Source organism: Acomys minous (genome assembly GCF_964271855.1).
Source record: "Acomys minous genome assembly, chromosome: 3".
Lineage (NCBI taxonomy): Eukaryota > Metazoa > Chordata > Mammalia > Rodentia > Muridae > Acomys > Acomys minous.
The window spans coordinates 9,660,699-9,677,605 of NC_140485.1; the positions used below are offsets into that span (position 1 = coordinate 9,660,699).

A 16,907-nucleotide genomic window follows, 5' to 3' on the forward strand; every position below is an offset into this window, starting at 1 on the left:
GTATAGGGATAAAGAAGTCATGGGAACAGACAGCCAATGACTGGCCAAACCTGAGACCCACCTCATGGGAGAGTGCCAGCCCTGACACAATCCATGATGCTCTGCTATGACTGCAGGCAGGAGGGTGGCGTAGCTGTCTTCTGAGAGGGTTCATCCAGTAGGTGATGGAAAAAACATGCAGAAACCCCCAGCCAAAAACACAAGTGGAGCTCAGGGAGTCTTGTGGAAGAGTGGGAGAGAGGATTAAGGGATCTGGAGGGATCAAGGACATCTCAAGAAGACCTACAGTAAAAACTAACCTGGGCCTATTGGGGCACACAGAGACTTGAACCACCAACCACAGAGCATGCATGGCCTGGCCCTAGTCACTCTGTGCATGTGTAGTGGATGGGATGTACAGCTTGGTCATCATGTGGGATCCCTAACAATGTGAGTAGGGACTGTCTCTGACTCGGTTGCCTGCCTTTCCTCTAGCTGGGCTACCTTACCTGGCCTCGGGGAGAGGATGCACTTAGTCATGCTGTGAGTTGATGTTCTAGGATGGGTTGCCATGGGGGGTCCTCCCCTTCCCTGAGAAGAAGTGGAGTCAGGGGCGTGGAGGTGTGGGATGCTGGGACGAGGAGGAGAGGAGGGAGGGGGCTGTGATCAGGCTGTAAAGCAATTAAATAAATTAATTAATTAAAAAAAAGTTGCCACTAGGCCAAGATTTTTCTTGAGACAAGATTTTGTTATATAGTCATTGTAGGCCTGGGACTTGATTCATAGATCTGACTGGCCTTAAACTCTGAGAAATGTCCCTGTTTCTACCTCGCAAATACTGGGAGTAAAGGCCCCTAGTTCTGCCCCTTCTGCCCCCATATATACATATACATACACACACACACACACACACACACACACACACACACACACACACACACACACACACACACACACACACACGCCCCTAGTTATTCTCTCCAAAATTAAAATTAAAGTTCAGGCTTCTTGAGTGTTGTTTCACTTTAGTCTAAAGAATGACATTTTGCTGCTGTGGAATCTTCTCAACTGCATCTCGCTGAAGTGTCTTTAACCCTTACTGCTAAAGGGCATTTTCTTCCTCTTCCCCTGCCCCTAGTCTTCTCAAATGTTTTCCGTTTGTGTCTGTTGTTTATGGTAGGGATTTGGAGTTGTCCTTTCATGTGTAATGCCGTTTCTTTTTCTATATTTAACAGTTTTCTTTTCACTTTCTGCCATTTTTCAGTAATACAGCGAGGTAGTTTGTATTTATCTGTCTTAAGCTTTGCTGAACTTTGTAGTCATTTTTGAAAAGGTCTGTCATGGTATCTTCAGCTGTTAGGCACAGTTCTCTCCCACTTCTGAGACTTCTGTGAGGGCTTGGGAGATCATCCTACAGAGATAGGCGGTTTCTTCCCATTCTCTCACTCATTTCTGTGTATTGGTTTACATTTTTATTCCTCATTGTATCAGAACTTCAGATCCTGTCTCTTGCTTCCTCTTACATCTATTGGTCTTGCTTTATTTTTTGTTCTCAGACATCTGATTTGATTTATAGATTTTTTTATGTTGAAATTTTTATTAATGTATATAGATTGTTATTTTTACTATTAAAATCTTATAATACCAACTTCTGAGCTGTTAGTTTAGTTCTACTGACTCTTCCTTCTATGAACGTGGTCATCTCTTTTTCATAAGACTTTCAATTATTGATTATATGTTAAAGTATTTGAGAAAATTAAAAAAATATTTGCTGCAAAAAGGACACATTCCTCTTTACATGCACGTATGGTGAAGCATTGTGTCAATCATTTGTGGTGGAGTTGCTCATCTATTCTTGCAGCAGTGGATCCTGATATTTTGATGGTAGTGTCAAGGCATAACCATTTGGGCCTGGTCAGGTGGCTGATGAGGGAAAGGCACTTGCTGCCCAGCTTATGACCTGACTTTACCTCGCTACATGCACACTCATTCTCTTCCTGTCTGTCTGTCCCACCTCCCAACTACAACAAAAGATAAGTCTATAATCCGACCATAAACAAAACAGTAAGTATTTTTTTATTGAGATGAGCTGTTTGAACCAGGGGGGAACCTCTCTTGTGTTTCCTTCTCTGTCTTTTTCACGTGGCCACTAGCTCATTTGATGTCCTGGGGAGGTTTTTAACCTATGCAATCTTCCTGGTGTTAGATCTTAATTTTTGCCTCTATAGGCACTAAGGATTTTATACTGTAAGCCTGTTCTTGGAGAAAACTCAGTCCTATTGTTTGAATGTGTAATATTTCTCACAGGTGATATATTTGAATAATTGGTCCCCACAAGTAGTACAGTTTTGAGAGATTTAAAAATGTTCATGAGGTTGGACTTGACTGGAGGAAGTGAGTAACTGGGGCCAGTTTATAGGCCAACCCTTTTGAATTCGTTTTCTGCTTTCTGCTCCACTGAGATGTAATAAAGTAGGGAGTGCTAGCCATATGCAGCTACAGTGCCTTCAATCCGTGATCCAAAGTTACTCCTTTTGTACACTGCTTTTGTCAAGTATTTGATCACAGTCACAAAAGAAAGCTAGCTACCATACCTACTGTTCTTTGATGATTTTCTTTGTCTTTTCTCCCCCTGTTCATTGCCTGCTGCCTGGTACTTGGTAAAGGCTGTCTACGTCAACATTAACTGAGACTGTGTTTCCTCTCCTGTTTTGTTCCCAGTCTCCAGCTTGCTATTGCTTTTCACCTGGCCGAGCTCTGATGTGCCCGAGGGTGTTGATGTCCTTCACTTCTGCTGTGTTCCATGTCTTTGGGGCACCCACTGGAAATGTGTAGGAAAGGTTGTGAATGGGTGCAGATTTACCTTGCGCGGGGGCGGGGGGGGGGTTGTTTCTTGATTTTAATTCACGTTAGCCCAAATGTGGTCTGTTACTCAAAGTTATTGATGATCAGCTTGTTTCTCCTTGTCTTCTTCAAAGGCATTTCTCTTCCTATAGTGTTTCCTCAGGAACACTGGGGAGTCCACTTTTCTGTTACCAAGGTCTTTTCGCTTTTGGGAATTATATTCATTGAGGTATGCTTTAGTCTTCATTTTATTTACAACTTTTAAATGGAGTTTGTAGCTTGTTTTGCCTGCTCTGTTAGGATGGGAGTGGCAAGCTCTTAGAAATTCCTCCATTAAAACAAGAATCAGAAATCTCTCTGTAATGTGGAGGCCTGCACTACATTTCTGGGCTTTACTACCAAACTAATTTCAAGTAGGTCACCTGATTTTTCTCTTACATATTTACATGTTTGTTTTATTACTTTGTGATAAGATAAGTTTTGGATGATTTCTGTGCTAGTAGTTCTCAAATTTCAATCTGATCCAGAAAATTTATTATGATGACTATTTCTTCCACTTTTCGGGACATTTGTGTCCTTTTGTATCCTCAAATCACCCCAGCTTAGGATATTGAATAACGAAACTGATAAATGGTGGCTGATCAATAGGTAAGACTTTCTCTGTTGTACTTTATGTGATTTCTAAATAATGATTGCTTTTTTAAGCTTTGGGTGCAATTTAAAAACTGATGAAATGATTTATATTGCCATTCTATTATAAGAGGAATTATTGGGAAATAGTTTTTAAGAGATTTAGAAATTGAAATCAACTTCATAAATCACATCTGAATTTTAATTCATTAAGAAAGTTATTAATGATACTATTTACTACATATGGGTGTCTTGGTAATTATGTCCAATTTATGGTATGGCGTAAGGATCCTGCTTACAATCCTTTGTTGTAGGCCTTATTCCACACTTCTAGCACACACATATGTGTCTTACATTACAGATATGCATTAGATGTTTATAACCACCTCTTGACTTTTTTGACTAGTAAAATGCACACTATAAATTTGATGCAAAGTAAAATTTCAAAATTTTATTTGGTCTATCCCCTGGGGACTTACTGTTTCCAGGGTATTGTGAATAAAATTGGGGCCTTCTGCCATATAAGGCTTAGTGCCATAACCTGTTGATCTTTTTGTTTTCAGATTATTATTACTTTGATTTTGACCATGGGCTCAGATTTATTTTTATTTGACATATATGTGTGTATGGATGTGGCTGCAGAAGCCAGAAGAATGTATCAGGTTGATTTGAGTTAGAGTTACAGGTGGTTGTGAGCCACCTGACAGGGGTGCTGGGAACTAAACTTGGGCCCTCTAGAAGAGCAGCTTCTACTTGCCGGGACATCTCTCCAGCCTCAGGCCTCAGATTTTTCAAGGCTTTGAGGATGCTTATTTTGCTTGCCATTTCTTATTCATGTGTTGAAACAGTAATATAAGATTTAGATCACTGAAGTTTAGTGACAACAATTCACTTCTCTTGCCAAGTTAGGGATGACATGCCTTCTGTCTAAGTCAGATGTAAACACTCAATAAAATGTTTATGAAAGCCACAGTTATATAATAATTGGTCATTTAATGGAGAATTAGTAAGTCAGTGACCTTTGCCCTTCCATTGAAAAGATTCTTTATAGTTGAAGTTAATCTAAATGTGTGTTGTATTAATTAACAATGTTTGAAATCATTTTTATAAGTGGTCTATCCATTGTAAGCACTTAAATATAAGTATTAATAATAACAGTAATGACAACAATTACTGTTATTACTACTATTGAGACAGCATTTACTTTGTATCCCAGTCTGGTCTACAACACACTCTTTTGTCCAGACTGCCTTAGTCTCAGTAAACCTCCTTCTCTAGCCGTCCTAGTGCTGAGCTTGTAGACATGAGCCGTAACACCTTGTTTGAAGCTAAATTTTAAGCACTGAAGTTGTGCAAGTACTTATAGGTATAAATATTTTGTCTTATGGAAGCGTTAATGTCATTTACATGAAGCCATTTTCAAATGAGGAGGCCAAGGCATGGAGATCCCAAGTGACTCACCTCAGGTGTGATGTCTGGAGGTGCTCTTATCTATGCTCCACTTTCTAACAGAACAAGAGTTTAGGTAAGAGATTGGCAAAGAGCATCAACTGAGCATTACAGTGTTACTTTTTAAATGTCCATTGCCCTAATAAAGGTCTCAGGGATGGATAAGCCTAATGCTTTTACGTGTATTGTGTTTCTCATTTGAATGCCACAGTGCTGATACATGCTTAGGGACAATAACAATTAGAAACATCTAGAAACACACATCTGCTCTAGGCAGTTGGTTCTTGTTTGGAAAAAAGAAATCCTCTTGTCCATTTGTCCATGTCCATTTTAATGTTAAGATTTAGCTAACTACGTTTAGTAGCAGCTGAGAGATACTGTTTGTCATGGCCCCTTAGTGTGAACACTGAGTAAATTCTCACATGCAGATGCCATTTTGGCAAATAAGGGGAGGGGGCAGAGATTGGGGACGAGGGCAACTGTGTATGAGCCTTGGTTATTCTAATGTGATCCTACTTTCTTTATATGTCTCAGATGAGATGTTCTCTGTGTTTCATTAGAACTGTGTGACAGTTTTCTGTCATGGATAAATATGGAATTTACACATATATTAATCATATATATCATCCCAATCTTTAAGAGATAGTACCTTTGTATCATAAAAAATGGTGGGGTTTTGTTTGGTTTTGTTTTTTTTTTGCTTACCATTTATCAAAGAGTTCAAGAAAAGGCCTGAGTTGTTTTTAATATTTATTGCTATAAATACTCGAGAATGTGATGAGAATTATGTAAGTACACGTTTAAGAAACACTGTGTGTTGGTGAGCTAACCTTTGGACTTGACTGTATTAGACATCTTCACCACTTATTCTATCACTTTATAAAGCTCCTCATGCTTCCTTCTTGTATATAATAAGTTCCAGGTTTGATAGCCAAAGGGGCACTATGTAGACTGAACTCATGTGTGTTCTATCACTTTTAAGGCAGCCCTTTCTGTAATTTCACAAGACAGGCTTAAAAACCAGAAGTAACCCAACTCCAAAATTGGCAGTAAATCCTCTGACAGGGAAAAGGTGACGTACTGTGTAATAAATTCCTTTGTTGAAAAAGAGATGTTGCAATATTGGAAACTGAAGTACCAAATGTTTCCTTTTAAATTTGGAAAGGCCTTTACTCATTACTTATCTGTCCCTATGGACTTCTAACAGGGCTGTGTTGAAAGGTCTTTTCAGATGCCCAATACTTTCAGTGAGAGTGAATGGCAGCATTTATATGATGACATACGTATTTCAAAATCATCGGTGTTCCTTGGAGATGTGTGGTATGCCATTAGTGCCTACTGAATGTGGGTTTCTGTTGCTGCTGGTCCTGTGTTCTTGTGTGCTGGTTGCCTCAGAATGTGGAATACATCTCTCTTATGCTTGCAACTTTCTTTTTTCACCTCTCTTGGGATTCTGGACATAAGACTTGAGGTTAGAGAAGTTTATAGAAGAAAAACAGTCTTCTAATGCAAGCGTTTGTGAGATAATAAGTTACATTTTAAAATGGTAATCTCATTTTGAGGCTCTATAGAAGGGTTATATTATATAGTGACCACACCCAGAAAGAAAAATGACTCTTGCTGTCTCAGAAGCCATCAATTGTAGATAGCTGCTGAGGTAGGGGTGGAGCTTATGAAACCTGCCCCACCCTTATTGGAATATTGATTGGCTTGGTTTTGTGCAGGAATTTTTCAAGTATGTTGAATAATTCTTTAATATTTAATATTGAATTACTATTTTAGTGAAATCAGCAGTTACTCCTTAACCAGTGTTATACCCAAATAACCATACAGAGAGACCAGGATCTATCTAATTAGCCTGTAGCACAATGATGCTGCACAGTACTCACGTCATCTTAAACCACCATGCTAGTATAGTTTCTTCCTATTCAAATTTCCCACATTTTACTTGTTTTTAAATCATCTCCTGGCCCTCTTAATGTTTCCTGGTCCTCTCCTCATGGCTCCATCCTCTCCTTCTTCCTTTTTCTCCTCCCTTCACTGGACCAGGATGTCCCACCCTCTTCTCTGTTATTCCTTAGCATTGGCTAGTTTGTTTTTATTGACATAGCAGAGAACAAATGGTGACATGTTAACACAAACTCAAAACTGGAGATACTTACAATAAACATCACAATGCAATGTCCCAATTGATCCAGAGAGTGGGGTGGAGAAGTCAGTATTTGAACGAGCAAGAGTAAAATGCATACAGGCCACAAGAACATTACGCCAACACAGGTACCAGTAACTGCTGTGCATTCATGAGTGCAACCATCTTGTCATGTCTAGAAAATGGCATTCCACAGTATGCTCTCCTCTACTTTCAGCTCTTACATTCTCCTTAATCCTACATTAATTCTCCCCGAATTTAGAGGGGCCTTGATGTAAATGATCAGTTGTGAATGTCTGGATTGACTGCAGCTCATGGTAAAAGAAGTTTCTGTAAGCATTGTTGAAGTCAACGCTAATCTGTGGGTATAAACACAAACATTTTGAAGGCAATTTGGATTGAATAGCCATTTTAGCAAAACAGTAATAATAGGTCCCATTCATGACCAGGACTTCCTGAGCCATGCACTATTATTCAGATTTACTGTTCCAGGCATGAATGACTCCATTTGAAGGAAGCTTCGGATCCAATCAGACAGCATTGGTAACCCCCATAACCTTCATGTCACTGTTGCACTAGGGATATCTTTTCAAGCACGTCAGTATTATAGCATTCAAGGTCGAGCACTACGTAAAACCATTTCTCCCTTGAAAATTAGATAGTTCTATCTTACATTCCCTACGACCTATAACTAAAGTGTATCATGTCTCCTTCTATGCTGAGCAACCAAGAGCAATGGCAGTAGCCTGCATTGTTTTGGTGACCTGTGGTCCTGTCTGCATAATAACTCCAAGCACAGTGTGCCACACTAGGCATTGAGACTTTTATTTAATAACTCAAGTCTTATGGGAGAAAGCATTGTCCACTTTTGCAATATATATCCATTCAAACTCTTACTTTTATTATTGCTGTTTTAATTAGCTTACAAAGTAGGGGAATCCATAAGGCTTTTTCATGCATCCTTAGTTTTGGTTAACCTCACTCCCACTCTCTCCTCTTCTTCCCAGTCCCCTTTCCTGCTTAAACATTTAATTCCTACTATTGCCCTACCATTTTGTATGATGTGTGTTTTACTGTCCACTCAGCATTCCCTTAAAGCCTCCTTGCCTCACTCTCCTTGTGCTGTTTCTAGTTTCCTGACCTCTAAAGACACACCAAATTAAACACAGAACATTTGAAGCTAAGAGTGTGCAGCATGTATCTCTCTTAAATCTGACTTACCTTTCTTAGTATATTTTCTAGTTCTTAATTTTCCTGCAAATTTTGTAATTTTATTTTCCTTTACAGCTGAATATCCCACCCTCGTCTCTGTCTCTGTCTGTCTGTCTGTCTGTCTGTCTGTCTGTCTGTCTGTCTCTCTCTCTCTCTCTCTCTCTCTCTCTCTCTCTGTGTGTGTGTGTGTGTGTGTGTGTGTGTGTGTAGATGATATTCTCAGTACTACTCATTAGTTGAACAGCTAGGCTGTTTCCATTTCCTAGCATTGTAGATAGAACAGCAGTGAACATGGAGTAAGCAGTGTCTTTGTAGTAGGGTATAGAGTCCTTTAGGTATGTACCCAGGAATGGAACAGCTAGTTCATATGGTAGAGCTATTTCTAGCTTTTTGAGGACCTGCCTCACTGAGAGTGGCTGAATAGTTTGTAATCCTATCAACAATGAATAAATAGTTAGCCACATCCACTCAAACATTTGTTGTTTCCTTTTAATCTAGCCACTATAACAAAGGTAAGATGAAATCTCAAAATAGTTTTAATTCATTGATGGCTAATAAGATGCAGAACACTTATTAGCCATTGGTAGTTCTTTTTCTCCCCTTTAAAAAATAATTTTTTTAGATTATATCCGGATTGTTATTCCTTCACTAGTATTTTCCCTCCCCCCTCCCTCCTCACTCTCTTGTCTCCTAACCCTCCCCTAGATCTCTGACAGAAGGGAACCTCCTCCTCTACTATAGGATCACAGCCTATCGGGTCTCATCTAGATAGCCTGCTTCCCTTTCCTCTGTGTGCTGCAAGGCCTCCCCACCAAGGGGAAATGATCAAATTGGGGCACCAGAGTTCATGTCAGAGTCGGTCTCTACTCTCCCCACAACCACGGAGAATGAGCTATTCATTGCCTATTTCTGAACAGAGGGTCTAGGATTACTGCATGCATTTTCCTTGGTTGGTGCAACAGTTTGTGCAGCCCCAATGCCTCCGCCTCCCCTCCCCCTCAGTGGGTCCAGATCCGCCAGCCTTGATGATCTCCTTGTGGGGCTCCTGAATCCTCTGGGTCCTTCCATCCCCCATTCTTCCATACCACTCTCAATCCGAATCCCCTGCTGAGTGGAGACTCTCAGAGGACATCTATGTTGGGCTAATATCCACTTATAAGTAAATAGAAGACACCATGCATGTCTTCTGGGCCTGACTTACCTCACTCAGGATGATCACTTCTAGTTCCATTCATTTGCCTATAGTTTTTAATAGTTTAGTAGTATTCCATTGTATAAATGTACCACAGTGTCTTTATCCATTCACTATATCACTCCTGGGCATATACCCAAAAGATGTTCCACCATACAACAAGGACATTTGCTCCACTATGTTCAAAGCAACCTTATTTGTAACAGCCAGAATCTGGAAACAACCTAGATGTCCCTCAACTGAAGAATGCATTGGTAGTTTGGTAGTTCCTTTGAGAACATTGTGTTGTGTTTCATAGAGCTTTTTGTTTGTTTGTTTGATATTCGGTTTCTTGAGTTCTTTATATATTCTAGATACTGATCCTCTGCAAGATTTATAGATGACAAAGTTTTTTTTCCCCCATTCAGTAGGTTTCCTCTTCCTTTGTTGCTTAGAATCTATTTAATTTCCTGAGATCACATTAGTCAGTTATTGATCTTATTTCATGAGCAATCAAAGTCTGGTTCAGGAAGTCTTATCTATGCTTGTATCCTTAAGTTCATTTCCTAGTTTTCCTTCTTGTAGTTTCAAAATTGCATGTCTTATGGTGAGGTTCTTGATTCATTTGGAGTTTTATTTTTTGTGCAGGGTAAGAGCAATAGATTTAATTTTATTCTTCTACATGCAGGCATTCAATCTTCCTAGCACCATTTGTTGAAGAGTTTGTTTTCTCTAATATTTATTTTTGGCGTTATTGTTTAAAAACAATCAGGTAGCCATAGTTGAATGGCCATGCACATGGTTTCCGTGTTGTACCCCTGTTTGTCTGTCTGATTGTGTAATGGTACAATGCTGGTTTTTATTTCTGTGGATCTGTTGTAGTGTAACTTGAAATCAATTTTGGTGATGATATTCCAGTAAGTGCTCTTATAGTAGGGATTGTTTTCAGTATCTAGGGTGTGTGCGTGTGTCTTTTCTACTTTTATGAAAAACGCTACTAGAACTTTAACTGTCATTACACTGCATCTGTAGCATGGGTTGGTAGGATACATTTTTAAAAGGTTTATTGTTTTGATTCTTGAACATAAGAGGTGTTTCCATCTTCTAGTGTTTTTAAAGGTTTTCATTATACAAGTCTTTATGTCCTTGGCCAAGTTTATTCCAAGCCTTGCATGTTTGGGTGATTAGTTTGAAGCTATTGTGAATGGAGTTGTTTTCCTATTTTCTTTCTCAGGATATTTTCATTAGTGTATAGGGAGGCCACTGTTTTTTAATGTTAGTGTATCCTACCATTTTGAAGAAGCTGTTTCAGTTCTGATCAGATGAGGAAATGTAGACACTTTTCAGGAGTAAGAGAATGGACAACAATTATTGAAGCATGGGATTTTAACTGGTTGAAGCAGAGAACAGCCTCCAGGGAGGATGGGGAATGTTACAAAGCACCAGGGTTAGTAGATAGCAGCTTTTGGTGAGGTGGAAGGGTTAATGCAGAAGCTTTCAACCACATGTCATTGCAATTCTTTTACTTGGACAAATTTTTCATGGAGCAACAGCTGAACCACAACAAAGGCTGTGCAGCTGACACCACTGCCTCCTCATGGTCCCAGGGTTCTGTCCCATTCGTGCTACTTCCAGTAGAGCAGTCCATCCCCCAGCAGTCGTGAAGGCATCCCTATACTTGCACAGAGGACACCAACCACTGTCAAGAAGCATGCCACTCCATACTACATGGAGGAAGAAGGCCATTGTCAGGTTCCCTCCAGAGAAGTTTCTTTCTCAGACAACTCAGCTTTGATATTACCCATGTCAGGAAGCACTCAGCCACCACTAGAGCAAAGAATCACATTATTCCACCCCACCTGTGAAAGATAGCCATATCAGGATTGCCGGTGTAAACAAGGAGCAGCTTTACTTGCATGTTTCAGTACTCTTCACAGGGATCATGTAGACACCTTCCCTAGCTCATCTTTTGTTCAGGCAGCAATTATATGACTTTCTGGAGAAACATGAAAACATACCTACTTATACCAGATAGGGAACCAATGACAGACCAGAGTCCAGCATAGTGAATCATTGGTTTTTGTTGGGATTGCTTACATGACTATTGGTGAGGGGGTTACTTACAGAGGTTTGTTTACTCAAAGTCAGCAGGTTCACTGAAATGTCTGTCTCAGCATGGATATCCACTCACAAAAGCTATGTTCCTATAGCTGAATGATACAGACATCTGATTGGCTCAGAGCGATTCATCTTTCCTCAGCAGTTGTTACTGCTTACATAATTTTGGGAATGCCTTTGCCAGTTTTGTAAATTTGACGAACTTCTTGAGACTTCTCAGTTTTATTATGCATTTTATTTGCTTCCTGAGTCCTAAGGAACCTCTCTACAGGATGAAGTGTTTCCAGTCAGAGGAAATAAGCTATAAGACATGCTACTCCACAATAAAGAGTGTGAATATACTGAGACTTTTAGCAGCAGGATGCAAACTGGGAAAAGTGAACTGAGATTGGCTAACAGTTGTAAATTATCAGGAGGTAACCTGTCCAAGGTGCTGGTTCTCTAAGGCTGTTGAAATGCCTAGATTTACCGTCTGAATCTATGAAGTTGTACTATATAACACTCAGTCAGGACACTGGTCCAGGCAACCTGGAAATACAGTTCTGTGAGTTCTCTATGGCCAGGCAGAGTCTGATGATCTTTGTAGAAGTCTGCTAATATATATTAACACCGTGTAAACTGTTAATATACTTGACTTAGTAGAAAGTAGCTTAATAACATGTGGGTGGATGGATGGATGGATGGATGGATGGATGGATGGATAAGGGAATAATTGAAAGTCAGACCCACATTTTGGAGACTACTAAGTAACAGGCAATCCTAGATAATCCTAGATAAACCAACTTCAGAGAAAAATTTTTGAAGCATACCACTAGTATTTATTTTGTAGATTTTCCTCTAGGGGGAGGATTTTATAAGTAAAAATTTTGTCATTTGTAAATGTCATTTGTAAATGGTGACAGTTTTGCTTCTTCCTTTCTGGACCTTATGTATTTTATTTATTTATTTTTGTTTGGGTCTGGTTATTTGAAATAAGGTCTAATAACCTAGGATGACTTGAATTTGCTATGTAGTGAGTTGCCCTTGAATTCCTGAGTCTCCTGCCACCACCTCTCAAGTGGCACCATGTCCAGTTTTGGGTCTTTTACTTCTTTTTGTCTACTAGTTATTTTTTCTCCCCTCTTTTATTTCATTATCTTGTCTTGTTGCAATGCTGTGGATCCTCAGCATGTTGCCAAGCCCACTGCTGAGAGAAGTATGAACACAGCGTTAGACCTTCATCTTTGTCTAGCATCTTGACCCTAGTTTTTGTAGATGCTCTCACTTTTTACAAATTGATAGTAGAATGTGTAAGCATAATCATATGCAAATGTAATTGTTTAGGTAATAAACAGAACTGTGTCTAATTTTATGGCGAGACATGCAGGGCCTGGTTATATCTTTTTATGATATTAGCAGTCATTAATTTTGCTTCCATATCATTTATTATTTTATAGGCTACAGTTGCATGTAGTCTAATTCTGTTAATTTCTTTATATATCATGTAGGATAATTCTCTAGAAATTATATTTATTTACTTGATGGGTGCATCAAAAGCCATAACATGTGTGTAATAATTATCAAAGGATAATTTATGGTAGTTTGCTCCTTCGGCCATGTAGTTTTCAGGGATCAAACTCAGGTCATCAGACTTGACATCAAGCACTTTTCCTCACTGAACCATCTCACTGGCGCATGCCTAGTGCTTTTACAACCACATTATTGATTCACTGTGGCTTTCAGTCAATTTGTTTGTCATTTTCATTGGTTATAAATAAGTGCATTCATTTTGAGATAGTCTCATGTAGTGCAGCTGAGGCTGAGATTGAGCTCCTGCCCTTCCTGCCTCTTCCTCTTACAAGCTAGGATTACAAGTTTGCATCCCCACACCCATCTTCAGAACTGCTCTTTGCTTTGTTAGTTTTCAGGTCTTTGTTATATTCACAATCTTTGTTTTTTATTAAGTTGTAAGATCTTGAACATACTTTTACTTGTATCAGCAGTGACAAAAAGAAGATGTAATAAAAAATGTATTTCTAAAGCACATGAATCAAGAATGGAACTCAAAGGTAGATAACGTTTGAGTCACGCTTCAGTTTCATTGCAATGTGTTCTAAGAAACTTGTATTTAGGAGGTGAAAACTCCAATTTTCTTTCATTGGTGTCCAGAGGAAAAAGCTTTGGCATCATAGCCCCTATGTGAAAGGATACTTTATGCCAGAATATAAATCAGAATTTTAATAGTTTCATAGTAAAACTCAATCACTGGGAAACCTTTTATACATTCCTATCATAAGAAAGGGAAATGTCTTCCTCACACACATGTGAAATTTTGCTGTAATGTTACTGCTTTATGTACGTTAGCTGTTTGACTTGAGGCATGTATACACAACCTTTAGGACATTCATTTAGCTTATAGTATTTAGCTTATAAGAGTTTTCTGCCGCTACTGTCCTAACATATAACATTTATTTATTCCTCATCAAGTTATGCACACAGGGTGTTAAAATGTTTGAGGTTTGGTGACCTTAACACAATGCCCTTACATAATGTCAAACTTCTTTTTTTTTTACTAATAGTTTTATCAATTTTTTCTGCTTATAAAATGAATATTACAAAGTGAACAAAATAGTGATTGATATAATCCTGCCCATAAAGTTCTATATTCATTTCCATGGGGAGCTTTGTCTAGGTGTGGATATTTTCAGAGAGATCTTGAAAGGTGACATTGTCGTAAAATGTCAGGCAGTTTGAAAGTGTGTTCACACTTAAACATGAACTGTTGGTATCTTGGCAATGGGTATACATTATATATGTGTGTGTGTGTGTGTGTGTGTGTGTGTGTGTGTGTATGTGTGTATGTATATTATACACATGTGTGCAGGTATATCTAAGGAAAGGGATAATTGGAGAGGAGTCAACAGAGGAGGAGGAGAGGTGTATATATGAAGAGGGCATTTTTGACATGAAAAGCAACAACGTGGCTTAGTGGTTATTACAGATAATGTGATGAGAATCAGCAGTGCTTGGTTCTCATCACAGGAATACTACCTAGAGTAGACTAACTATTGTATCAGGTTTCATTTATTTTATAGACTTAAGGATTTGTGGGGTTGGAGGTATACCTCTGTGGTTGAGCTTTTCCCTAGATAGGGTTCCATCCTTAGCATTGCTCTTCCTATGGCTTCCCCCCTGCCATGCCCCAATTCCATATTTAGAAGTTGGAAAGATAGCACAGTGGTTAAGAGCACTTAACTACCCATCCAGAGGACCTGGTTTTGATTCCCAGCATCTATAGTTCAGGACTGTTTGCAACTCTAGTTCCAAGGGATCTGACAGCCTCTTCTGGCCTTTGAGCACTAGGCATGCACATATGCATATTTAAGAGAAAAATGAATAAATTTATGAATAAACAAAATAAAAATGTTTGCTTAACTTAGCTATTTTAGTCCAACTTTCTTTTGATTGTTAAGGCTCGAACCAGGCATGATGGCGCATGCCTTTAATTCTAGCACTTGGAAGACAGAGGCAGGCAGATTGCTGTGAGTTCAAGGCCAGCCTAATCTACTAAGTGAGTCCAGGACAGCCAAGGCCACACAGAGAAACCCTGTCTTGCGGGGGAGACTCTATTTTGGCTGGGCGCTCTGGCACATGCTTAAGGCAGAGGCAGACAGATCTCTGAGTTTGAGGCCAGGCTAATCTACAAATGAGCCCAGAACAGCCAAAGCTACACAGAGACACCCTGTCTCAAGGGGGTGGAAAAAGACCTTCCTTGGTTCAACTGTTCATGTGCGTATGTGTGTGTGCGCGCGCACTCCCCCTGTTGGAGGTCTAAATGGATCCTAGAGACTCGTATGGAGTGCCTTCTGAAGGTAGTTGAAGTACACTTGTCTTTTAGATTCACAGACGCTTAGTTCATGATGTCAGGATTAAATGTTGACACTTTTTTTCTGATAGAAAGGAAGCTGCTCCTTTCCAGGAACTTGTTTTACTAGGACAGTCACATCCTTAAACTGTTTCCCTTGACTCTACGTTCACAGTAGTTACTGCCATAGAACTCACGTTCATTACTTCAATCAGCAGAGACCTGCCTGTGCCCACTCTTACTGAGTGAGTCTGAATGGTCCAAGTTTACCTCGCTGTTAAGATCCTCCCTCTTTCTTCCTCCTCCCCCCCTCCCCCTTACCCCTTCCCTTCTTTGCCTCTCTCTCTCACTCCCTTCCTTTTCTTTATTATTTTATGTGTATGAATGTTTGCCTGCATGGATGTCTGCATCATGTGTGTGCCTGGTACCCACAGCAGGCAGAAGAGGGTGTCAGATCCCCTGAGTTATAGTCACTTGTAGGTGCTGCGCACTGAACCTACACCCTCTTCTGAGTTGTCCCCTCCACACTGTCAGTGTATGATTCTCTTGAGCAACAACAGGCAGACAGCGATTCAGGCTGTCCCTGGATGCCTACATTTCCCCTCAGCCACCCAGGCAAGTGGAATGTCAGAAAGAAAATGGTTGACAGCTGTAGGTACCACTTCTTGAATGGGAGACTAAGACCACTCAGCAGGATGGTTTGTAGTTACTCATTAGTGAGAATGAGACAGAACCCTAGGTGCAAGATCTGCATTTCTGTGCTACATGTTATTCCTTTGAAACAGGGGTGTTTTTTTTTAACTGTTTTCTTTTGAGATTAAATAGGCCTATGTTTCTTTATTTGGTACTGAATCTCATTACTAAAATTACCAGACTGTTTGTAGAAGTCATTTCATTCCCTCACTGGGTTGTCCTGATACATAAGACCTTTGTAAGTGGTGTGCAAGGGTGTTTTATGTTACTGAGACAAGCAAAGCATTCAGTATTGCTTTTCCTCAATGTTGTTTTTCTTGGACTTGTAGGATGTGGAGAGCATCTTGTGCGCACCATACTGGCTAGAGAATGTTCACACGCTTTACAAGCCGAAGATGCTCACCAAGCTCTGTTGGAGACTATGCAAAACAAGTTTATCAGTAAGTGGAATGTTGAGAAAAGGACACCTTCTAAATATAGAAAATTTCCCTGAGCTGTATCCATCGGGAATCAGTTTTCCCGCCATTTGCCCCTAGCCCTAGCCCTTTCTTCACTGCCTAGCATAAAGTTTGACCTTCAGGTAATAGTATTTGTGAGCAGAAATTCTGCCACTTTAGCTACTACAGCATATCAAATGTAAGTAATCTAGTGTATAGATCCTAAGACATTGTAAGAGCGTTAAAATGACATGTACTAGAATGAAATTCTGAGAAAGAAATTCACTGGACAGTGTGCTATATAGCATGTTTGAAATGCAAATTGGATTCTTTTGATAAAGATAGTATTGTATCCTGCACACTGCATTGCCATGTGCACTG

At 39.6% G+C, this 16,907-nt stretch overlaps 1 protein-coding gene across 11 annotated transcripts in view; it reads left to right on the plus strand.

The window, feature by feature from the left end:
• Positions 1 to 16,907, plus strand: part of TASP1 (taspase 1) — a 218,486-nt gene that overhangs the window by 132,994 nt on the left and 68,585 nt on the right. For 9 of the 11 annotated variants that reach the window (XR_014777659.1, XM_084774559.1, XM_084774563.1 and 6 more), the window contains one exon: positions 16,419 to 16,529. The exons of the other annotated variants lie outside the window; for them this stretch is intronic. Coding sequence is in view for 8 of the 9 variants with exons in the window: in XM_084774559.1 (XP_084630685.1) it covers positions 16,419 to 16,529 (111 nt within the window). In the remaining variant the exon portion in view is untranslated. The remainder of the gene's footprint in view (positions 1 to 16,418; positions 16,530 to 16,907) is intronic. 11 annotated transcript variants of the gene reach the window in all.